Raw genomic sequence first — 26213 nt, forward strand, 5'->3', positions numbered from 1 at the left:
GACTAATCTGGATTTATTCAAATTTATCCAACCTTAGATAGTAGTAGGCACTTACTGAAGCACAATACTTTGGCATCTGTTAGAATTCAGTAAATGTTAATCTCAACACTAATTTTCAAACCCTTTTTACCAAGACTTGCTTATTTTTTTTATGAGAAACAACTGTCATATGTTTTTCCCAGCTAACTGGGCAGCTCTAGACTCTTTCTGATAGAGATTTTGATACTGCAAAGTCAGTTAATTCAGTCATTTTTTTTTCTTTATTTATCCCCTGTCTTGATATAATGAGGATTTACCATACCTGTTAATGCAACACAAATCTTCAATTTTATTATCCACCCCATCAGCAAACTAGCTTTTGTAAAACTTGAAGCTAAAAGATACTTAATAAATGTCCCATCCTCCTTGATAGTGAAAACTGGTCTGAAAATCATTTTTCAAGGAGTTTTTTCCAAAGGTTTAGAGTTCCTTCAAACCTTTAAGAAGTTGGAAATGTTATTAGGCATTTTGATTTCTTTTCCTTTCATCTCCTGTTTAGAAATTAATGTCTTGAAAAATTGGCTGCAAGTGTTAAGGTTTTTTAAAGATATGGAATCTATTCATCTGTCTAATAAAACTTCAACATGTTAAAATAATTGATTATTCGCTAGACATTTTGGCCAGTCTTGGGAAGATTTTTATCTTTGCTTTTTAGACCTTCAGATGCCTTTTAATTTCATTTTTTTAACACTAGGAAACCAAACACTCTAATCATTTTCTCAAATGAGAATTTCAACATGTATTTAGTGTCTGATCTTTGTAAGGTAACAAGATATGGTCCCATTCCTGTGTTATATAAAAAGAGATTGACAGTCAAATAGGTGATTTTAAGGGATTGTGGACCAGCCATTTCTATTTCTGTCTCTCCTATCTAGGTTGTGTCTTCTTTTTACCACAGAATGTATCAGTATCTGATATAAAAGGTCCTCTGGTTTATTTTCTTTGTGGGATTATTGTTGAATATAGTTTCGTATAAAGAAGCAATTCAGAGACTATCCCGATATGTCTGCATATGGACGTGCATATGGTCGATTTTTGCTTTAACTTTGAATTTCCTTGAAGATGAACATAGGCTGTGTGTATTCCTATAATGGTAGCTGAGCAATTTCTTTATGATGGTTCAAGTTTTTTTCACTCTCTTCTACATTTCTCCCTCCTTTTCCTCTATACAGTAGTAACCTTCCTAAAAATGTTTATTAAAAAAAAAAGTGCATAACACTCATGCCAGTAGGCGCCAGGAAGTTTAGATAACAGTCCCATCAAGTTGGGCTGTTTGGAGGGAGCTGGCTGCATAAATAGAATGGAATGTGATGTGATGATTCCCTTGTTCAAGTGTACAGCATTGCCCCGGGATATCTCCCTTTATATTTATTGACCTCCAGGATGTGCTGGGTACTCTGCAACAACACAATCACAGCCTTCAGCTGAGACATACAATCTACATGGAAGTGAATTGGGCAGCCCACTCTGCCTGCTATACTTCATCTGGTCAGTTATGTAGGCTCAATAACTGCTGTCAAAGGAATTGTGTTTTACCAGTTGCTTCAGCAGAGTGAAAAAAGTGAGTCCTTACACTTAACCCTGTAAAACGAATCATGGAAACCTTTGTTAGTACACCCAGCTGAGTTACCTGGGCAAAGTTTTTCCTATGATAAAAGCACCAAACCTGGTTTTCATTCTCCATTGTCTTAGAGACTCTCAGGGAGTAAGGGCCACACTTGGGCATCTTTGATGTAATGAAAGGTATGGAGCTAGGTCTTGAAAATGATTAGTTGCCTATCGATTGATTTTTCAACAAATATGCATTGAGAAGATTCTTGTTTTGTGTACTCTTAAAATAAGTAGTCGACAGGACTGATATGGTCACTGCTTTCATAAAGTTTTCATTGTATGGGGATATAGACATTGAAGACATTGAACACTAAATAAGCTATTAATATTTAATTATAATTGGGCACAAGGGGCTTCCCACGTGGCTTAGTAGTAAAGAATCTACTTGCCAATGCAGAAGACATGGATTTGATCCCTGGGTTGGAATGATCCCCTGGACAAAGTAATGGCCACCCACTCCAGTATTCTTGCCTGGAAAATTCCATGGACAGAGGAGCCTTGTGAGCTACAGTCCATGGGGTCACAAAAGAGGTAGTGACTAAACCACAGCACAGAATTACAAAAGAGAAGTAGACTGTTCTATTAGAGCAACTTATAATAGGAACTAAAACTCATCTGAGGTCTCAGAAAGGAAACAGTTGTTGAATTCACTGTAATTCTAGACAGTATGTAAGTTGATGGAGAGGAGGGAGGGTCAGTGCGGAAAGGATATTCCAAGTAGCAGAGAAGCACCTGATGCAAAGGCCTTAGGAAAGAAAGGAGCACAGTATATATTAGGGACTGATGGAGAAGGAAATGGCAACCCACTCCAGTGTTCTTGCCTGGAGAATCCCAGGGACGGGGGAGCCTGGTGGGCTGCCATCTATGGGGTCGCACAGAGTCGGACACGACTGAAGCGACTTAGCAGCAGCAGCAGCAGATCAGTGTGGCTCAAAATAGAGGAAAGGAAAGAATAAGATGTGTGGGATGAAGCCCAAGATGGAGACCGATCCAGATCCCAGATCCAGACAGAAGGACCTGGTAGATTCTGTTAATGATTTAAGTCTTTCCCTAAATGTTGTGAGAAAGCAATGACATGTTTTAGATCTTAATTGGCGTGATCCTCTTCTCTTAATAAAAACTATTCTGGCTGAAGTGAACAAATAAATTGGAGGAGGGTAAACAGCAGACACAGGATCCAAATTAAGAGGCTGTTATATTAGTTCAGAGGACATGCTGGCAGCTTGATTTAGGGGAGATTAGATCAAAGGAGCAGATTTAGGAAGTAAAAATCCACAGGACTTAAGGAGTGATTGGATGTGAGAAGGGGACTAAGTGGGGAGAATTAAGGAAAGCCCTTGGGTTTTTGTCCTGAATAACTGGATGGATGGTGTTAACTTTACCGATACAAGAACATTGCAGGAAAAACCCAGTCAGAAGAGGATGAATTAGAGAGTTTGGTTTGGGTAATGTTGGTCTAGTTTGAGGTGCCTAGGTGACATCCAACCTGGGATGTCAAATAGGTAGTTGGTTATTCAAATCTGAAGCTCAGAGTAATTTCCCTGATGAAAATGAAAATATGAGTTCTGCATATGGTGAAAGAAGATGAGACATGGATGCTCAAATCACCTGGAAGGATATGTATTACAGGATATGTCTGTGAATTGTTCAGTTGTACTCGGCACACATTTATTGATTGTCCTCTCTTTGCCAGGTCTTTTGCTAAATATTGGACACATGAAAAGGATATGCATTCAGTAAATAACTTAGGATATCTCTTTGCCTTAAGCTTAAATGACTTTTTTTTTTAGCATCTAAGACAACATATCCTCAGCACATCCAGAGAAAACTCTTAGGCAAGCTAAATCTGTGCCTTAGTCCTATGATTCCTAGATTCTTCCTCCATCTAACTTAAATCTCTCCAACTGCAAGTTCATTTCATTCTTGTTTGTCATCGATAGATGTACAGGCTAGTTGATAAGGACATTCGTATTAACTTCTTACATTCTTGAAAAATCTTTTTTTCAGTTTTGAGATACATGATCATCTTTGGCCTTATCTTCTTGGAACAAGAAATATAGGATTATATCTTACACTGAGAATGTGTTCTTGTTCTTCAAAAAATGAATCCATTCTCAGGCTATAAAATATTTTCCCTGTGTTTTGTAGGTTATAAATTGTTGTTGACTTTAAGATTATGATGATATTGACTCCACTTGTGAAAATTAGGCCACGCCCTTCACATCTGTTCCTAAAATAAGATTCACTGGCAAAGTGAAATTTATAGCCTCTTTTATAGCTCTTATTCTTTGGAGACCCATGGCTTAAAATGGCCTATATTTTAAAACCGTATTTTTAAAATTATTGGCTTTGGACCACCTGTATCAGAGACACTGGGGTATACTTGATAAAAATAAAGATCATTGAGCAGTATCTTCCAATTTTTTTAATATAGCTGGAATAAACCCTAATAATTTGCATTTTAATAAGCCCCCCAGGTAATTTATATTTATACTAGAGTTTAAGAATCAATATTTTGAGGGATGTCAAGATTTGTACATCAAACTATCATGCTGTACACCTTAATTATACAGTAATGTACATAAGTTATTTGTCAATAGAAATTTAAAAATGCACATGTTTTATTATTATAATTCTGAGTTAAGGAGAAATTAAATGGTTTTGCAAACCAGGTCAGTTTCTTACCAATTTTGAAAATTAATAGTGGAGTCACAATTGTTAAAATATTTAATAGATATTATTCAGCTCTTTAGTGATAAAAAGACCACATTACACATATTTTTTAAATAATACATTAAATTTCATGTTGCAAAGGAACAGAGACAGAAAAGGTAGAAGAGAGTGAGATGCAGCAAGTGAAATTAGAGAAATGGAAAGTAAAACTTGGTTCAGCATAGTTTCCTGTTAGCATGTATTTTGCTTTAATTGGCATGCCGTGGGGGTTCTTGTTATGCATGATTGTGCCTTCATAAATGGTTCTGGCATCAGTGTCTTTCCTATCTTCAGAACTAGCAAGTCTCTTCTCACTTCCCCCTCCAGGAAGAGCGCCGTGTGATTTATGTTGGTAAAATCAGACCTGACACAACACGGACAGAACTGAGGGACCGTTTTGAAGTTTTTGGTGAAATTGAGGAGTGCACAGTAAATCTGCGGGATGATGGGTGAGAATCTTCAAGATTATTTCTTGTTTAGAAGCTGACATATGTAAAAAATTATGGCCGTAAGATTACCAGGATGGGAATGCTTTGACAGATGACATGTTGAGTTCAGAACCTTATTTATTTTCTTTCATCCCTATTTATTAATCTTTCTAGTTGAGATTTCCTGTCCCAGAAATAAGTATTTAGCGGCTTGACAGGACAATCACACTGATAAATGGATGCAGTGGTTCAGAGGCTGGCACCAGCGAAGTCTCCAAAGTGGAAAGGGTTACAGTCATATATGCTAATGCTGCCTCACTGGCTTTGAACTTTTCCTCTTTGTCTGTTGCAGAGACAGCTATGGTTTCATTACCTACCGTTATACCTGTGATGCTTTTGCTGCTCTTGAAAATGGATACACTTTGCGCAGGTCGAATGAAACTGACTTCGAGCTGTACTTTTGTGGACGCAAGCAATTTTTCAAGTCTAACTATGCAGACCTAGGTATGGATTTTACTGTACATAGAATGAGGAATCCATAATGTTGAGTTCAAAATGGAAACATATGTAAAGTGTAGCCACATTGGGTCAAACCATTACTACCTTTTACCAAAGGAAATATTCGAATATAGATTTTATCCCTTTTTTTTTTATTTTTTTTTTACTTTTTAACATATGAGATGATTTCAGAAGGGGCTTAGATTTTGGTAAAGAAGAGAGCAGATTGTTTCTACTGCCTGCCCAGATGCTGAAATTCTGCACCGTGTGTCTTTGTATGTGTGGTGTTATATTTGGTGTGTGCATGTGTTGTTTATTTGTAATCTCTTGTTGCTTTTGTGCCTACCCTGAATCCTTTTATACAGACTATAGCATTGGCATCATTGCTTTGCAGAGCAGAATATGGAAAAATTTTATTCTTTTTTTTCTTATTATCTCACCAACTCTTAGAAATGTTAGCATTTCCTACAAATTATACTCAGAGGGAAAAGTAAAATTTCATGTGCTAAATCACACTATACTTTCTTTAAAACAAAAGAAGAAAATAAACCTGCTATTTTTTGAGTGCTTCCATATGATGGGCACTGTGCCAAGGCTTTGCAAGTATTTTCTCACTTAATTACCAGAAGAATCCTAGAAGTAGATATTATGTATTATCATCCCCATTTTACAGATAAGGAAACTGAAGAATAGATAAGTATTCATCTTTCCTGTTATAAAAATTGTACAGACTCAAGGGGTAACATTTGGAAAATATACAAAGGTATCAAGAAAAATAGTAAAATTGCCTATCAGCCTATCACCTAGAGATAACTACTGTTACCAAGTGAGTAATGACCTGTTCAGTATTTTGTCTCAGAACATTGAATTTCTTATAGTTGAGGTTATATTATACATATATAGACTTTTAAAATCTACTTTTCTCAATTAATATTATGTAAGTTCATTTTTTACTGTGACTCAGGGTTAAAAATGATTTGCCAGTATATTTTAATGGTTGTACAGTATTCTGTTTGATGAGTAGTACCATTATATTTAATCATTCCATCATAGCTAAACACATTTTCTGTTTTTGATATTATAAATAATGGCACAATGGACATCTTAATTTCCTTTCCAATTTTAATTTTGCTCCTTTCCATATTAGTCCCTATCTAATGTGTGTATTATAAGCCTTTGTGTTCCTTTATGAAATAATGAAGGAAAATGGCAAGTGTCTTATGCATATGACAACTATTTAAATCAATTTATAATAATAATCATGAATTAACATAGAAATCTGCTCTTAAGCATTATTAGTAATGCTTAAGTCTGTCTTACTAAGTCTATCTGTACTTAGTAAGTACAGACTGTACTTAGTAAGTCTATCTGTACTTAGTAAGTACAGACTGTACTTAGTCTATCTGTAATTAGTAAGTCTATCTGTACTTACTTTGGCTTGGTATAAAGAAAAAAAGTAAATACCAAATACAGATTTTTTTCTTCCTTCCACCGAATTGATGTCTTCTAGAGTAATTGATACAGGTGGGGTGCATTGTTCAGGGGGAATATGCTATAATTCACTTCACAAGCTAAACAGATAGGATGAAGCAGGGGAGAGGCAGCTGACTGTTAGATAGAGGCCTAGGGATGAAAATATAAAAGGTGGCAAGTCATTTGTTCAAATGTTGGCTGATAAAAACAGTCAAGACAGATTGAAGTCTTGAGTTGATTTGACTTATTTTCTTCAGTGATGAAGGCCAGGGTGTTTTCTAGTGTCTCAAAACATCTAAAGTTTAAAATAAGCTACCTCGAGGGGCCTTTAGATCATGATTCATCACTGGTAGAGGGAGCATTGGATAGTACTTCCAAATTGAACTGGAGCCTCCCTGAAATATTTCTAAGAAGAATGCTTCCCTCCTTGTTATCTCTCTGCCTCGCCAGTGGCAATAGAAACTTTACCATTGCTAAGCTGGTTCTGTATTTCCTGAAAAGTATGTTTGATGTGTATTGTGGCAGCATAGGTTTTTCCAGTTCCCTCCAGCCTTACAATCACGGGAAAGGTAGTGGATCTGAGTATAGGCCTAGTGTAGTTTGACAGCGCCTTGGCTGTGGAATCTTGCAGGCCTGGTTTTGAAACCTGAGTTAGCTTTTAACCTTGAGCAATTAAACTCCCTCAGCTTCTGGTGCTTCATTTGTAAAACACCTTATAATGTTGCTCTGAAGATTATATATATGTTTATGAAGCCCTTAGCACAGTGTCAGTGTCTGGCACAAAATAGATTCTCAATAAATGGTAGCTATAATTATAATAAAAAATGATGACAATGGGAAGTTATAAATTTCAAATTATTTTAAAATGGAAGCATCAACACCAGGGACTAGCTTTGGAACTGAACATCATCATGTATGTCTTGTCTCTGTTCCTTGAAGAGTTCAAGTTAAGTGCTTCAGGCCATGAATGCCGAATAAGGTGCATAAACCCAGGGGGTTGCAAGAGTCAGACACAGCTTAGCGACTAAACAACAAGCTTATACTGGACGCAGAGGGATTGGCCGCTTATGTGCACATCAAGAGTAAAGTGTTAAAATGATGTGATACTGATTAATTTTACCAAAAGTAAAGCAACCTATCATTTAGATTACCATTTTTTAAAATGTTTAATTTGCTTTCCTAAATTAAATTAGTTCACAATATCCCATTTCTCTGATATTTTAAAATTGAAGTATAGTGGATTTACAATGTTGTGTTAGTTTCCAGTGTACAGCAAAGTCATTCTGTACAGTTGAAACTATATATTCATGTATATATTTATTTGCAGACTTAAAATGATACCCATTTTAACTGGTGTGAAATGATACCTCATCATAGTTTTGATTTATATTTCCCTAATAATGAGCAATATTGAGCATCTTTTCATGTGCCTGTTGGCCATGTGTACATCTTCTTTGCAGAAATATCCCTATTTAGGTCTCCATTTCTTGGCTGTTGAGGTTACTTAATGGTTATTACAATACTATTAATGCAAAACGCAGTGATTTCAGTTACTATTTATGAGCCAGATTTATAAATGAGACTCAGAATTTAAAGGGATGATCAAGCTTACCATGATGAAGACAGTATTTAAGTCTGGTTTCTGTGAATCTGTTGTCTGTGTATCTTTCTATTTACTGTTCTATAAACAAATGGAAAAGACTCTGATGCTGGGAGGGATTGGGGGCAGGAGGAGAAGGGGACCACAGAGGATGAGATGGCTGGGTGGCATCACTGACTCAATGGATGGGAGTCTGAGTGAACTCCGGGAGTTGGTGATGGACAGGGAGGCCTGATGTGCTGCAGTTCATGGGGTCGCAGAGAGTCAGACATGACTGAATGAGTGAACTGAACTGAACTGAAACATTTGAAAGAGCTTGATGAAAAATCTTAAAGAAGAAAGACAGAAATTAAATTAGGACTATAGGGTAAAAATAGAAGGATGGATCAGGATTAAGAATATGATCATTTAAATCAGGAATTAGTTATGATCACATTAGAATTTATACTTAAGCAAGAAAAAGGAAATAAATAACGTGTTGGTCACAAACTCTTATTAACTCAAAGAAATGTATTACATTATCAGCATCCTGAATATATATGTAACTTTTAATATACACTGCCATTCATTGGTAAGTCAGTCCCAGATCCCAACACAAATATTTTCAATCAGGTTTTTAATAATATGCAGGTGTTCAATAAAATACATTTAGTCAACAAATACTGAGTCTCTACTTTATGCCCACAGTTTTCTAGGTGGTAGGAATACAGCTGTGATGTGACTTATTTCTATTAATATAGTATTATTATTTATAACAATTTATTTTTAAAACTTATTAGAGTGGTTTTCAGGTTATTCCTATAAAAATTTCATTATATCTTACTTGTGGATATATCCTTCCTTTACTGGAGAGAAAGTGGATGTTATTGCCCTAGAAGTTACAGGTGGATGCATTCTCTCTTCAAGCAATAAAAATTATTTTGTGGGTGCCTATTGATATAGGTATGCCCACAAAAGCTGGTGTATATATATAAGCATCAGCCACCATATTTCACAGTGAAGAAACTCTTGAGAACCACTGTATCAAAGTACTTTTAATATTTGCTAATGAAAACACAGAAAGAATGAAATTCTGAGTTTCGTGTAGAATGATCTTAATTTAAGACATTTTAATTCTCAAAATTTCCTCTAAGAAAAGCTTCACACATATGTTCTTGATGGTTCTATGTGGACTTCATGTCACACAGACTGCCATCACTGAATGACTCATTCATCTTCTACAGTGCAACTGAAATTCTGATTTCAAGCTGATCTCTAGCAATGAGCAGGACTTATTTTTTGTCTTTATAAAAAGATTATGGTTTGAACAACAGCTGCTCAGGCAGCTTTAGTTATACAATCAAACTATTCATTAGGCTTTCAAGAGAAGAGTGTAAGCCAGTGTAATTTAAGATTGATCGTGTAAAATTTTGGTGATGAAAGATGGGCCCTTTTTGTCCTGTTTTTGTATCTGAAGCTGACTGTAATTGTTCACCTTACCTGGACAAAGAAAGGTGGTAGAGACAAGGGATGATGTGAATGGGGAAAAAAAAAGAGAAAGAATTTCCTTGTCTTTAAATGTAAGATGTCTTTAAAGTAGATTGAAGCTGGTGAGGTAGGGGAAACAGCCTGGTTCTGTAGAACTTGAGGGATTTGCCACCTTTTCAGCAGAACAACTTGTGAGGTCAGTGATTAGCCTCCATCTTATCTCATATTACCCTTTTCTGTCACTTTGAGCATTTCTATTTTGTAATTTAATCTGGGTAAAATACAAATATGCATATTTTAGTAGGATTGTTAATGTTTACCAGAAAGGTTTTGTCTTCCCTTCAAGTAAATATTTTCAAAAGAATGAATGTGTTTGCCTATTGTATATCCAAGATACCCTTTCTCAAGCTGAAAGGCCCGAAGTAATGGTAGACTTTTTCTTAGGTGTCAATGGAGAAAAATCAGAAACATTCAAAGGATTTTTACTTTATACCCAGTGGGACTGAAATATATCAGTTTTGTTCAGGGCTACTGAAGTGGCATGTGGAGCTTTGCACAAATGCTTATTTTGACTAGTTTAAGGATCTGAGAAAGACCATAGCTTTATTTTAAGTTGTGTGTTAGTCACTCAGTCGTGTCCCACTCTTTGTGACCCCATGGGCTGTAGCCCACCAAGCTCTTCTGTCCATGGGATTCTCCAGGCCAGAATAATGGAGTGGGTTGCCATTTCCTTCTCCAGGGAATCTTCCAGACCCAGGTAATGAACCCAGATCTCCTGAACTACAGGCAGATTCTTTACCATCTGAGCCACCAGGGAAGCCCCGTTAATGAGTAGAGAGTCTGAATTTGCCCTCTCTAGACATGAAGCTGGAGAAGGCAATGGCACCCCACTCCAGTACTCTTGCCTGGAAAATCCCATGGATGGAGGAGCCTGGTAGGCTGCAGTCCATGGTGTCCCTAAGAGTCGGACACGACTGAGCGACTTCACTTTCACTTTCATGCATTGGAGAAGGAAACGGCAACCCACTCCAGTGTTCTTGCCTGGAGAATCCCAGGGATGGGGGAGCCTGGTGGGCTGCTGTCTCTGGGGTCGCACAGAGTCGGACACGACTGAAGCGACTTAGCAGCAGCAGCAGCAGGACATGAAGCATTTTCCAAGACCTTCTAATTTGGGGAGGGCTTGTACCACTGTTGCTGGGCTCCCTTGAGGTACTTGAGAACTTACGTCCCTCCAACTTTTTCAAGGGGAGCAGCAGACTGATGAGTCTGGCTTTTATACTTAATGAAATCAATCCCAGTGAACAGAAAGATCAGTTCTAGCTTCTACTTTTTCCTCTCCGCCTAAGTTGTTGAGGAACCTGGGGAAGTCATTTAACATAGCAGGAAGGAGGAGGGGCCTTACTTTTAAAGCCTGTTGATTGCCTAGGTTGCTATTGAAAAGAAATAGCCTGTTTTGATTACCTCCCAGAAGTGTTTAAATCCAAAATGAGTCAATAGATGAGTGTTTTGAGTACTCATCACTCCTTACCCTCTGCAAATATATACAAGTGGTATAAATAGATAAATATATAAGCATAATTAATTAAAATATTGGTGTATATATATCATACCATCTACCATATAAATACTTTCTGCAAATATACACATAATTATTAATATTCATACATATAAATACCTCCTGCAAATATATATGTAAATATATGCACATATATATGTACATACCAACACAAACCTCATATACTAATAAAATTTGGGCATATTTTGTTAAAGTGTATTAACCGGATAAATTGTTTTTGAATCGGGTTATCTTAAATTAGATGATTGAATTAATGACCATAAGCAAAGGGTACATCTGACCTGGTTTGGGTTTCTTTCAGATTCAAATTCAGATGACTTTGACCCTGCTTCCATCAAGAGCAAGTATGACTCTCTGGATTTCGATAGTTTACTGAAAGAAGCCCAGAGAAGCTTACGCAGGTAATATGTTCCCTGGCTAAGGATGACAGAGGCATGGTGAATACCTCACGGGACAGCGCGTCCTTCCCTAAAAGACTATTGCAAGTCATACTTAGGAATTTCTCCTACTTTACACTCTCTGTACAAAAACAAAACAACAACAATACAAGAACAACAACAATGGTTTACATGAACCCAGCTGCTGAAGAGGCAAGAGACAGAATGGAATTCCAGTAAGCACATGTTTATTCATGGGTGTCAGCTTTGCTTTCCCTGAGTCTCTTGGTGATGGAGTGTGTGTGTGTGTGTGTGTGTGTGCGCGCGCGCATGCGTGCCTGTGTGTGTGTGTTTGCCTGGTTTGGGGGAAGTATGTGTGTACAGGTGGGGACTGGGGACACCTGACCAGAGCGTGCAAGGGCAAACCACTTCGAATGGCAGCAGTTCCATGAAGACACACTTAAAACCTAGAACTTCAAAATGTTCATATTCTATTCAAAAGGAAAAAAAAAATACGTACATCCAAAAGGAAAGAAAGCTAACCAACCAACCACAGGCCACCCTAAAATGACAGCCACTGATGTCTGGGCATCAGCCTCCGTACTCTGTTTTTTGTTTTTTTTTTTAAACAAAGTGCAAAATCAACGTGAAGCAAGCTTTCTCTCACACCGTAATGATTATATGACAATCCTGAAGAAACCGCAGGTTCTGTAGAACTCATATCCTTTCTCTCTCTTTTTCTTTCTTTTTTTCCTTTTTCCTTTTGCCAAGGAATCTGGGTGGGAGAGGATGCTGCAGGCACCGAATGCTCAACTTTCCTAACATTTTGAAGTTTCTGTAGTTCGTCCTTCCTCCTGACACCCATGTAAATGTCCAAAACGTTGATCTCCCACTGCAAATTTCAAAAGCCTTGTCAATGGTCAAGCGTGCAGCTTGTTCAGTGGTTCTTTCTGAGGAGCGAGCACGGTGTTACATTACTAAGGAGAGTTGGGTAGAACTCTCTGGGATGTGTTCAGATAGTACAATTGCTACATTCTCTGATGTAGTCAAGTATTTACAGATGTTAAATGGAGTATTTTTATTTTGTGTACATACTATACAATGATGTTCTTTTTTTGTTACAGCTATGCACTGTAAATGCAGCCTTCTTTTCAAAAACTGCTAAATTTTTCTTAATCGAGAATATTCAAATGTAATTATGAGGTGAAACAATTATTGTACACTAACATATTTAGAAGCTGAACTTACTGCTTATATATATTTGATTGTAAAACAAAAAAAGGACAGTGTGTGTGTCCATTGAGTGCAACACGACAAATCGATGCTTTATGCACAACCATCCTCTCTTAGGTGAGCTTCGATCTAAGCATCTTGTCAAGAAACCTCCTAGCCCCCTAAAGGTATTAACCACTTCTGCAATATTTTTCCACATTTTCTTGTTGCTTGTTTTTCTTTGAAGTTTTATACACTGGATTTGTTAGGGGAATGAAATTTTCTCATCTAAAATTTTTCTAGAAGATATCATGATTTTATGTAAAGTCTCTCAATGGGTAACCATTAAGAAATGTTTTTATTTTCTCTATCAACAGTAGTTTTGAAACTAGAGGTCAAAAATCTTTTTAAAATGCTGTTTTGTTTTAATTTTTGTGATTTTAATTTGATACAAAATGCTGAGGTAATAATTATAGTATGATTTTTACAATAATTAATGTGTGTCTGAAGACTCTCTTTGAAGCCAGTATCTCTTTCCCTTGGCAGAGTATGATGATGGTATTTATCTGTATTTTTTACAGTTATGCATCCTGTATAAATACTGATATTTCATTCCTTTGTTTACTAAAGAGACATATTTATCAGTTGCAGATAGCCTATTTATTATAAATTATGAGTTGATGAAAATAATAAAGCCAGTGGAAATTTTCTACCTAGGATGCATGGCAATTGTCAGGTTGGAGTTTAAGTGTTTCATTTGGGAAATTCCGCTTTGCAGAAGCAGTGTTTCTACTTGCACTAGCATGGCCTCTGACGTGACCATGAAGTTGTTCTTGATGACATTGCTTCTGCTAAATTCAATAAAAACAAAAAAAAAACTTCAGTAAAACCTCCATTTTTGAGCATCAGGATTTCCTGAGTGTGGAGCCCTGGAATGGAAGTCAGTAAAGTTTGGCGTGTGTACTCAAGTTTCTGAGTTGAAATTCAATTACAGTATGGCCGACATGACTTTTCTGGAAGACATGATATACCTACTATGTAACCATTCTTTTCCTTTCTCTCGCCCAACACGATCGTATAAAAATGGATTACACCCCCAGGCCAATGCAGCTAATTTTGAAAGCTGCATTCATTTATCACCAGCATATTGTGTTCAGAGTGAATCCACTGTCTGTCCTGTCGGATGCTTGCTTGAGTTTTTGGCTTCTTATTTCTAAGTAGATAGAAAGCAATAAAAATACTATGAAATAAAAGAACTTGTTCACAGGTCCTGCGTTACAACCGTAACACATCTTTAATCTGCCTAATTCTTGTTCTGTAGGTTAAATGCAGGTATTTTAACTCTGTGTGGACGCCAAACTAAAGTTTACAGTCTTTCTTTCTGAAATCTGAGTATCTTCTGTTGTAGAATAAGAATAAAAAAGACTATTAAGAGCAATAAATTATTTTTAAGAAATGGATATTTAGTAAATCATATTATGTGTTCAAGGACCAGATACGTTCTCTATTTTGCCTTTAAATTTTTTGTGATCCAATTTTCAATACATTCTCCTTTTTGCCCTGGATCGTTGACATGAGTCAAAGACTGGGTTTCCTTTCTTACTTGTCAAAAGACAACACTACAGATTTCATGTTGAGGATTCATTTATTCCCACCCTTCTGGCCTGACAAATATTGTTACCATGAAGATAGTTTTCCTCCATGGACTTCAAATTGCATCTAAAATTAGTGCAAAGAGAGAATCACTAGACCATCCAAATAGAGCTTTTGTATCTTATGCAGACACTGTGGGTAGCCCATCAAAATGTAAACTGTGTTCCTTTTATTTTTATTTTTAATTTTTTTGGAGAGTATATTTCAAATGAACACATGCACCCCATCATCACTGGAGGCAAATTTCAGCATAGATCTGTAGGATTTTTAGATGACCCTGGGCCATTGCCTTCATGCTGTGGTAAGTACCACATCTACAATTTTGGTAACTGAACTGGTGCTTTAGACATGTGGGTTTTTTTTTTTTTTTAAGAGATGTAGCAGAATAATTCTTCCAGTGCAACAAAATCAATTTTTGCTAAATGACTCTGAGAGCAACGGTTGGGCTGTCAACATTCAAAGCAGCAGAGAGGGAACTTTGCACTATTGGGGTGTGATGGTTGGGTCAGTTGAAAAAAAAGGAAACCTTTTCATGCCTTTAGATGTGAGCTTACAGTAGGTAATGATTATGTGTCCTTTTCTGATGGCTGTAACGAGAACTTCAATCACTGTAGTCTAAGACCTGATCTATAGATGACCTAGAATAGCCATGTAATATAATGTGATGATTCTAAATTTGTACCTATGTGACAGACATTTTCAATAATGTGAACTGCTGACTTGATGGAGCTACTTTAAGATTTGTAGGTGAAAGTGTAATACTGTTGGTTGAACTATGCTGAAGAGGGAAAGTGAGTGATTAGTTGAGCCCTAGCCGGGCTTTTTTTTCCACCTGCCAATTCTACATGTATTGTTGTGGTTTTATTCATTGTATGAAAATTCCTGTGATTTTTTTTAAATGTGCAGTACACATCAGCCTCACTGAGCTAATAAAGGGAAACGAATGTTTCAAATCTACTTCTGCTTTTCTTATTTATCACAACCAAACTCCTGGCACGTTCCTCAGATCAGTATACGTTACTCGCTTATCATTATTCTGTTTCCTCTCTGGATCACCTGCCCTCCCCTTGCTTTTCCATATTCATGAATGGATTTCAGCTCTAAGGTAACGTGGGCCTTCTGTATTTTACCTTGTCTCCTTTCAAACAGTAAAGGCGGAACTGGTGATTTCTCTAATGAGAAGTGATGTCGGACTTTATCAAACAGATTAGCTCTGTTTTTGTACTTAACCCTTGAAAGTATGAATTTTAAGTACAAGCCACTGCCTCAGTGAGAAAGCTGCTGAATATTTCAGCTTAGGAAGCAATTCTACTATAATGGACTGAATATATATTTTTATTGAAGTATAGTTGAACTATACTATCCATTGAACATTGATTTACAATGTTATGTTAGTTTCTGGTGTAGAGCATAGACTGAATATTTCTTGAAGACTTGTAACAGAATGCACCTCCCTGTCTCTCTGTCATATGTAAGTAATCAGGTTAAATATGGGACAAGTTGATAGATTACTGCTGGTATGGCTTGCTGTCAGGATGTCCACCATGCTTTGTAGGTGATTGGTGGTCCGAATGACAGAGATGACAGAGAATGTGTTACTAGCGCTCTGCCAAATCTGGATTTCAGCTGGTGGTCTCTACTCCCAGCTGCTTGTAAGATTCAGCATAAGCCTAGCCACGGGGAATGTGGCTAAATATATTTCAGCCCCCAGTTCCCCTTTCTCCTACAGAAAAAAATATTCATAATTATTGGAAATGTGAAGGAGCTACCAATAATACATTGAAACCTGCTAAGTAACCCAAGAAGCATTTCTTATGGCTATCTTTCTATTTTATAGCACTGTAAGATTTGCCAATTATTATATCAAAAGAGAAAATAAAAACTTACTATCATCTTACCCAAATATTGCATTCTTCTACAACTGTGATTCAGTGGATAAGCCTCACATCACAACTTGTCTTCATTGATGGTTAAATTGAACAGGGCATTTTGAATATTCTGGTTGGAATTAGCAAGAGCAGTGGAAAAATTACAATCTTCCTTTTAAAGGGTTAACTTTTTACCCTTAAAAACCTTTTGAGGGTAAAGAGAGATTTTCAAGGGGAAAAAAATAGTAGCCACTAGTCATGTACAGGAGCATCCTGATTAGAGAGTAAGGATTCATTTGATGTTGTCCTCAAACATTAAATCACTTCCATCCTTGATGATACTAATGGCAAAATAATTATTGAAACCAAAATTAGGTTGATGAAAATAAATGAACACTGGATAGGAATAGTTTATTGAAAAGGAGCTTGTTTCAATTCAAAAGTCCTCCAAACTAACTCTGTTTAATGTGATATTGGTTCAAAATCCCTTTTCAGCATTGCCAGTTTTCTCTTTCTTGTAGCATTATTTAGCTAATCATGGGATAAAATTTATGACTGAGAGCATTATTATACTCATTTGACACTAGTGTTACTAGCTACAGTTGTAACTCAGTATTAATTATAGAATATTTTAACCAAGGCGTAGTTTTTGCAATGTTTACTTTATATTAATCTTATACTTTGCTATTCTCTTTGCTAGTCCTTGTTTTCAAACACAGTATACACTATTATAAATCAATCTTCATACTTTATCAAACAGCAGAGAGTAATAAAGAAGGTCACAACTCATAGAGGAGCTCCTTGGAGGTTTGTAACATCATGATTTAAATCTCAGAAAGATTTAATCAAAAACTGAATTAATCCCTGGGGAAATAGATGCTCTATAGATTCTATTGATGGGCACAGAGAAGCCTATTTCTTTTCACTGGTCTCTGTTAACATGATGGGGAAAGGAGCAAAGTTTTTTTCTGTGAGAAAGAAAATAAGATTTCCTCAGTGGGGGAAGGATAATATGCAATGATCTTTGTGTCACGTTTCTTCCCTTTCAGTTAACATGTTCCTTTTTATTCTCCTTACCATGGTGTTATCTACTCTTCTCGTTCATGGTTAAGTTAAATGCCCTCCACCCTCCTGCTCCCTTCAGTACATCCCATGTGATTCCAGTAATTCTGCAAAGTCCCACAAGCTCCACTCCAGTCAAGCATGTGGAATGTGTGAGTCACAAGAGCTGGTTTCCAGGGCTTCTGTTGCAATCAGGTGACTGCCCCTGAGGCAAATTCTCAGCATTCAGGGACACTGGAAACTTGCAGGAAGAAATGATCAGAAAATTCAGGACCATGTTACACTGGAAAGCCTAACATTGTTCCTCAATTAGACTGTATACTAAGGACAAAATGCCATTTCCCTCCCATATGCCTCTTTTCTGTCCATCATTCTACAGGAATGTGATCATCCTCCTTTTAATCCTAAAACCATTCCTTACCATCAGCTGACTTATAAAAGGGGCAGAGTGGAATTAATTAATTGAGAAAAAGTGAGAGAACTTTTAGAGGAGAAAACCAAATGATCCTATAATATTTTCATGATTAAATTAAATGAGCATAATTATACATGCACATATGAATACCAAGACATTATTATCATCAAGAACCTTAAAATATTGTATTGTTCCAAATATATGCATATAGCACTTACTGAAGATGAGTGAGTAGTGTGATATTTGAATTTCCATATTGTCCATTTTCATATATTTTCATATATTAATTTCTAGTAGGAAGAAGCTGAATTATTAGGGAAAATCCTGGGGTGATTTAGAAAAAATATTGTGCTTCTGCTCGTTTTGGAAACTCAGGAGCACTTAGCAACATTATCTTTTTTTCCACATAGTTTTCTGTGATGGATTTTCAACAAGATGACATCCAAGTGAAAGCCAAAATTAAATGGGAAGGAAAGAATGTTAAGTGGTAAAATCCTAAATAGCTTATTAGACTACTTAATTGGAGAGAATTTATTTTTGCCGCTGTTAGGAAGTCTATCGTCAAGCTTCTCTTTAACAATACTAATTGAAAAAGAAAAGGGGGACTATGGTAATATAGTTACCACACAATACCCTCCAGCAAGTCATTTAAGGAAATTCACAGGTACTTTCCTTTGATTCACTTTGGTGTTGTTGAAAATTATTCATATCAATGCTATCACACTTCATTTCCAACCCGATCTCTTATTCCTACCAGAGCTTCACAGTGCACTTAAAAAAGGACTGAAAAGAAAATGAAGCTGTGCTTGTTCCTAATTTAGCCATGTAGCAGGTTTTCAGCTTGATTGCTATACCCTTTAGTCAAATGACTCATGTTTTGTAATACTTAGAGGTATAGCCCTCTGTAAGCACGTCACTATTTGTTGGTAAGAATGTGTGTACACTGTCCAGAATGATGATTAATTACTCTACTTGCCAGAGAAGGCTAAGTTAGTAAGCAGGTCACACAGCATGTCATGTGGCCACGTTACTTTCATGTCAGGTAACTTCATGATCAAGGGCAACACATGGCCTAATTACTTTTCCTCCAGTTATCTGGCGACACGGGTCAACATCTGAATTGCTATCAGACCATCCAATAGAAAAATGATTGCGGGGAAAGCAAAAATTGGAGATCTCCACCACATGTTTGGCCTCTGGGTCTGAGGCTGAGAAGTGCCTATATGCTGGCACTGACAAGTTTCCATTTTTAATGGCAGATATGGGGACATCCAAAGGGAGGGTCAGTGTATGCTCCTGATGAATGAAACGATTCATAGAGAGCTCATAAGAGTTCCTTTGTCACATGGTGCCAGGGTCTCATTGAGTCACCTTCTGCCATGACACACCATGGCAAGAACTAAAACTAGAAAGGTCAGCTGAAGGAAAGAGATGGAATAAATAGAAGGTTAACCAAACACAGTTGAACTTCAGGTACACAGCAAGGTTTGGGCAAAGATTCCCCCTGGTTCCTTTTGCCCTGTATGCTCACTTATTTCTATGGGATTATATAAACAAATGGGGTGATTGTACAGTGAGGACAGTGGAACTGTGAATAAGAGAATGAACTTTACAAAGCTGGTTCCATATGTAAGTGTGGTTCTGTGTCAGCTAGAAGGCAATTGGCTTTAATAGACCTGGTGTTTTGGTTGAAAGAGTTACTAAAATCCTGTTAACTGCCTGGACTGTTAGACCGGTGGGATGCTCTTAGAGACTTCCCTAATCAGGTTTTGGAGAGAAATGTTCAGTTTTATTTTTGCGGATTGATAAGAAGATACCCCATGTGTATACAATAAATAGGGCTCTTCACCTTCCAATGATGTGTTGCAGAAGATCCCATTTTTTCCCTTCTAATTGGTTTAGTTTTACCATTCCCAGAGTTGCTACCTGCAGCCAGGGAGCATCAGAGACTTGCAGCATTTTGAAGGTTAAACTTGAACCCCCTCAAAATTCATATCTGGTAGGTACCATGGGGACATTTAAATTCATGGCATTGGAATGATTTAAAGGCATTATTTGCTTTTTCTCATGCTCTTAAAAACTTAGCTTTACCATCTCCATTTGGAAATTTGATCAACTTGGAGGTGCCTCTTCTCAGAATCAGGTGACACACCTGGCTAATCCACGTGGCCAAGCTCAGTGAGGTCAGTTAAAATTACAAAGAGAGCAAAGAGAGCAAAAAGACAATTTCACCTCAGGTGATGACATCTGAGACTTTCCTCTAACATCTTAATTTTAAAATTAGTTGAATCTTTCTGCTACAGTAAGAAGGCTAATATGAAAATCTATCTTCCGTTTGAAAGTCCAGGAAACTCAGGCTGTGATGAAAACAGTGACGATAATGATGGTAACCATGGTGGTATCCACTAGTATTTATTGTGGGCTTACAATCGTTTTGTCACTTTGCTTGACTCTTTATGTGAAGGTTCTTAATAAATCCTCCTAAAGTAAAGAATGAGGTAGTGCACCATTATTCTCACCTTATAAATGAGAAAATGGAGGTATAGAGAAGTAACTACCAAGATTTGGGTAAAGTCAAGTTCCCTAAAACTTATTTAATTGACTATTGTGCTGTATATAACACCTCCACCAACAAAATACACCCAGAAGAAAACATTTTTCCATTGGAGGTGATTAAAAAGTTTGTGTGGTTTTGTTATCACCATCTTGTTAAAGTCAAATCTTGTATATAATGCATTCATTCATTTCCCATTCACTGAACACTTCCAATGGGCCAGAAACCACACTAGGTACTAAGAGCAGAAGGGACTAGCTGGCAATATAGTAAGACAAAATTAAACTGTGTATTTCCTTACAGCAACAGCAAGACACTCTTGCCAGGAGTGTGAGAGTATGTGTGTGTGTCTATACACATGTACATGTGTACATGTGTGTATGTACAGTTGATCGTTGAACAACATGGGTTAGGAGCGCCTGTAACCTGTACACTCAAAATCTGGGAATCACTTTACAGTTAGCCCTCCATATATGTGATTCCACATTACATCATATTTAAAAACCCAACTATGGTATAAGTAGGCCCTAGCAGTTCAAACCCACGTTGCCCAAAGGTCACCTGTATATATATATATATACATACGCATATGTGTGTATGTATATACCTGTGTATATGCATCTGTGTGTATATATGTGCATGTATATGTATATGTTGTGTGTCACATGTGTGTTTGTGTTTTCTGGAAAGTTTATTGCTATATAACTAATGTCTATGAGATTGAGCCAGAGATTCTAATACTTAATGGGCATGAATGGCAAAGGGCTGTGATCCCATGGGAAACAATTTGATTTAAAAGGACTGACAATCAACTTTTTAAAAAAGTAGACCTCCTCCCTGCTTTGAAGTTGGTACACCATTACCACTTAGATATTTGATTTAAAAAACCAATATTTTATAGCTCTTTATGGTTTTCCCAACACTATTTAAAAGTTTTAAAACACTATTTTAAAGCTATGTGACAACCTACAAGTACAATCACTAACCACCTTTCAACCGAATGCTTTCTTTTTCCTGTGAGTATAGTCATTGTTATCTTGAATATCAGCTGTTCATGACAGAGGACACTCTTAAAATTTCTCATGTGTTTTTGTCTGAATTTCTCTCTCCAGTGCTAACCTTTCTATAGTTAGGTCTTAGGATTACTGTGGAAATCAGTCACTAGATACTCATAATTCAAGTTTATGGCTGGCCTTTTTGGGGTAGTGTCCATATACCTGGAATCAATAGCAGAAGAAAGAGGGTTCACTTTCTAACACTGCAATATTTGGGCTACATTTCTAATCTGTGTGGCCAAGCTCAGTGAGGTCAGTTAAAATTACAAAGAGAGCAAAAAAAGCAAAATGATGCCATTTGAGGCAACATGGATGCAGCTAGAGATTATCATACTAAGTGAAGCAAGTCAGAAAGAGAAAGACAAATAATATATGATATCCCTTATATGTGGAATTTGGGCTTCCCTTGTGGCTCAGCTGGTAAAGAATCTGCCTACAATGCGGGAGACCTGGGTTCCATCTCTGGGTTGGGAAGATCTGCTGGAGAAGGGAAGGGCTACCCACTCCAGTATTCTGGCCTGGAAAATTCCATCAACTCTGTAGTCCATGGGGTTGCAAAGAGTTGGACACGGCTGAGAGACTTTCAAACTATGACACAAATGAACCTATCTACAAAAGAGAAACAGACTCACACTCACAGAAAATAAGCCAGTAACAGTAGCCAAGGTGGGTAGAGGTTGGGGAAGGGATGGAGTGGGATGTTGGGGTAAGCAGAAGAAAGATTCTATGTATGGAATGGATAAGCAGCAAGGTCCTAGTGTACTACACAGAGAACTGTATTCAAATCCTATGATTAACCATAATGGAAAGGAACATATACATCTATAAATGAATCACTTTGCTGTGTAGCAGTTCAGTGAAGTTCAGTTACTCAGTCTTGTCCAACCCTTTGCTACCCCATGGACTGCAGCACACCAGACCTCCCTGTCCATCACCAACTCCTGGAGTTTACTCAAACTCATGTCCATTGAGTCAGTGATGCCATCCAGCCATCTCATCCTCTGTTGTCCCCTTTTCCTCCCGCCTTCAATCTTTCCCAGCATCAGGGTCTTTTCTAGTGAGTCAGTTCTTCGAATCAAGTGGCCAAGTATTGGAGCTTCAGCTTCAGCATTAGTCCTTCCAATGAATATTCAGGACTGATTTCATTTAGGATAGACTAGTTGGATCTCCTTGCTGTCCAAGGGACTCTGAAGAGTCTTCTCCAATACCACAGTTCAAAAGCATCCATTCTTAGGTGCTCAGCTTTCTTTATACTCCAACTTTCACATCTATACATGACTACTAGAAAAACCATAGCTTTGACTAGATGAACATTTGTTGGCAAAGTAATGTCTCTGCTTTTTAATAAGCTGTTTAGGTTAGTCATAACTTTTCTTCCAAGGAGCAAGTGTCTTTTAATTTCATGGCTGCAATCACCATCTGCAGTGATTTTGAAGCCCCCCAAAATAAAGTCTGTCACTGTTTTCTCATCTATTTGCCATGAAGTGATGGGACCAGATGCCATGATCTTAGTTTTCTGAACATTGATTTTTAAGCCAACTTTTTTAAGCCATTATCACTCTTTTCTTTCACTTTCATCAAGAGGCTGTTTTTCTTTGCTTTTTGCCATAAGTGTGGTGTCATCTGCATATCTGAGGTTATTGATATTTCTCCCGGCAATCTTGATTCCAGCTTGTGCTTCATCCAGTCCAGCGTTTCTCATGATGTACTCTGCATTTAAGTTAAATAAGCAGGGTGACAATTAATACCATATTGTAAAGCAAGTATACTTCTATTTAAAAAAAAAAGAAAGAAAAAGAAAAAAAGAAAAATTATAAAGAGGTTAGGAGAGGTAGTTTATCATGGACTTTGGGTTTTGGCATTCTATCATCCTTAAAAAATAGTCTAAGGCTTTTGGTCTCCATGGTGGGAGAAAACATTGCAGCAATGACTGGTTTAACAATGACTACATAATGGATATTGTCACAGACACTTTTAAAAATATTTTTATGTTTTAATCAGAAAACATATCACACAGACAGGTAAGTGCATAAAATAATCAAATACAGCCTCACGTATTCACTCCCAGAATTTATGAGATCCTAACATTTACCCACTATGATAAAGATTGCTCTGAAAACAAATCACATACCAGTCTCTTTCTTCTCCTTCCCTCCTCAGTAGTGGCCTGTCTCCTGTGGTTGGTGTGTAGCTATTCCCATCCATTTCTTTTTCTCTTAACTACCTTTCCATGTCTCCCAAAGTAAGATGCAGTATTATGTTGTGCCTTTTGAAAACTTACATAATGTTTTCCCACTGTACCGTATCCTTTTCTGCAATTTGCAGTGGTGCCTTTTAATGCAAATGTAATTAGAACAATTCAGCCTTGCTGTAAGCCAGAAGGAAATCCTTCTTTCCAGGTGTTTGGAGTTGCCTTAGAAGCTGCTCCAACTGTCCCAGCTAATCATTCTTCACAGCGTTCCTGACATTCATCTTGGTTTCCTATTTATCACTTTGGCTCATGGTTAAGTGCATTTATGCAATATCTTTAAAAGTCTTCGACCCTTGATCCACAGCCTCATCTTGCTTATTGAGTGGTTATAAAGTTATTCCAAGGGAACAGGAAGTCATAAAATCACAGCAGAAGTTGGAAACCCATACCTAGGGAGTTTTTGTTTGTTTGTTTTAAATAATATAATGGATTCTGATGTTTCTTCTTTGTTAAGTCAGAGATTTTTGCCAGACTCCTAACCTTCCCATTTCCACATACCTGTGCATGGCCATGCCCTCTCCAGAGAGGACATTGGGAAGCTCCAGCACTGAAGAAATTATTTCTTGTAATAGTAACCAATTAAACTAGTTACCAGCTGGGGAGAATGTTTCAGCACTTAAGTTAATTGAACTGTTGCAAACTAAATATGATTCTAAATTGTTCCAGTATTCTAAAGCACTTCATGTGTGCAGATAAAAACGAAAAAAAAAACCAAATCGGTTTGAAATGTGCAAATCAGGCATATAGCACTGACATTTAGATCTATGACCTGATAACCCTGAAGTAGGTACCTTAAAAAACTTTGTGGGCTTACTTTTTTCTTCTTTTGCTGAGCTCTCCTTTGCAACCCCTGAACCACCACTCGATGTGATATTCAGTAAGTGGAAGTCAGGCTGCAATCAAAATGGGAACTGTCTGCATTAGGGTTTTTCTACCAATTTCCCCAGAAAATAACCTCTTTGTGATTCATTCCATGGGCGAAGTAAAAAAGAAACTGTTGAGAGAAGGTTGGACTTAATAGAGCAAATACAGTTGTGTGTGTGTGTGTGTGTGTGTGTGTGTGTGTGTGCCCCCTTGGAGAGAATGCGGCTAGAATGTGGTTTGTGTATCTGCTTGGAGGGCATAGTTTTTCTTGAGGGTGGCCTTTCTGTATTGAGGACCACTGTACACAATCAGTGAATATTTAAATTCAAGAGTAAACCTGGATGGTAGAAGATACTACTCCTCCACTGGATTTGTCTTTTCTTCATGTCTCCCCATTGCCCCAAAATATACAGATACTATTCCATTCACAGAGCTTTCTGTGGCTGTGAATTTTCCAACACTCTACATGGTTAGGCCAAAGGTTGGATTTGGATGGATTGTTTCAGATGTTGGGATGGGCTGAGAACCCCTCTGCAGCTTAAAGAATCACCGTGAGTAACAAGTTACTCAGGATCCATGGTAATTCTTATACCCCTCCAAGGACACTTCTTCCCCTTCCAAAGGAAACTTACAAATATGTTGATGAGAAATACCATATCCACTGATTTCATGGTCTCTGAGAAGATAAATAAAATTCAAAGAATTATAGAATTAACAACAGGAGAAGGGTCTTAGGGGTCACAGTCAAGAACACTCGGGGTCATAGAGGATAAGTCTTTGGCTTCCTGTCACACAATGTTTAGAATGTAGGCTGTCATTCTTATCTCAGTGACACCACAAGTTGCTGAGCACCATACAGTATCAGAATGGGAACCAGCAATACATTGACAAGAATAAATTCACACAGAACAAACTTGAGTCCATAAGGACAACGGGGATATTGACTGACCAGCCAGGGAGGCAGAATTAATCTTATTATGGATTAGATACTGCATCCATAGTAAGAGTTGAGTGGTGCATGGCAGTTTCCTTTCTCCAAAATATTTCTTTTATGGCTGATCAATCATACTGGAAATTCAACACTTAGTGATTCATGTATGTTTTAATGAAACTGAAAGTACTCTTGGGAAAGATGAAAAACTATGGCCATTGCCAGTTCTAACTCACTGTTGCTCAGATCATTTCAAGATGATAGGTGGTTGTGTTAGAGCAAAAATGAGAGCAATCAGAAAACCCAAGACCTCCCTCACTGGAGGAATGCAGGAAGGATAATAACATTGGGCAGAAGAAGAACATACAGTGAGCATGTCCTTGCCTTCATTATCACGCTGAAGTTTGAGTAAGTCCCTAGGAGAAGTTGTAATACTCACTTATATTCTCAATACCTAAGAACTTTCTTCCTCACTTATTTAAAAACATTCATGAAATATTTAATATTTACTTTGAGATAGAACTAGAAGGGATGAATCATGTATTTCCTACACTTAAGAAAATCCCA

At 37.3% G+C, this 26213-nt stretch overlaps 1 protein-coding gene across 7 annotated transcripts in view; it reads left to right on the top strand.

Annotated features, from left to right (window-relative positions):
- The window catches only part of PPARGC1A (PPARG coactivator 1 alpha), a 409900-nt gene extending 394297 nt beyond the window's left edge, over positions 1–15603 (top strand). For all 7 annotated transcript variants that reach the window (XM_025290240.3, XM_044946038.2, XM_044946037.2 and 4 more), the window contains 3 exons: positions 4690–4811; positions 5143–5294; positions 11706–15603. In XM_025290240.3, the coding sequence (XP_025146025.1) occupies positions 4690–4811; positions 5143–5294; positions 11706–11809 (378 nt within the window). In that variant the 3' untranslated portion in view covers positions 11810–15603. The remainder of the gene's footprint in view (positions 1–4689; positions 4812–5142; positions 5295–11705) is intronic.
- The last annotated feature ends 10610 nt before the right edge of the window (positions 15604–26213 follow it).

Source organism: Bubalus bubalis, chromosome 7 (genome assembly GCF_019923935.1).
Source record: "Bubalus bubalis isolate 160015118507 breed Murrah chromosome 7, NDDB_SH_1, whole genome shotgun sequence".
NCBI lineage: Eukaryota > Metazoa > Chordata > Mammalia > Artiodactyla > Bovidae > Bubalus > Bubalus bubalis.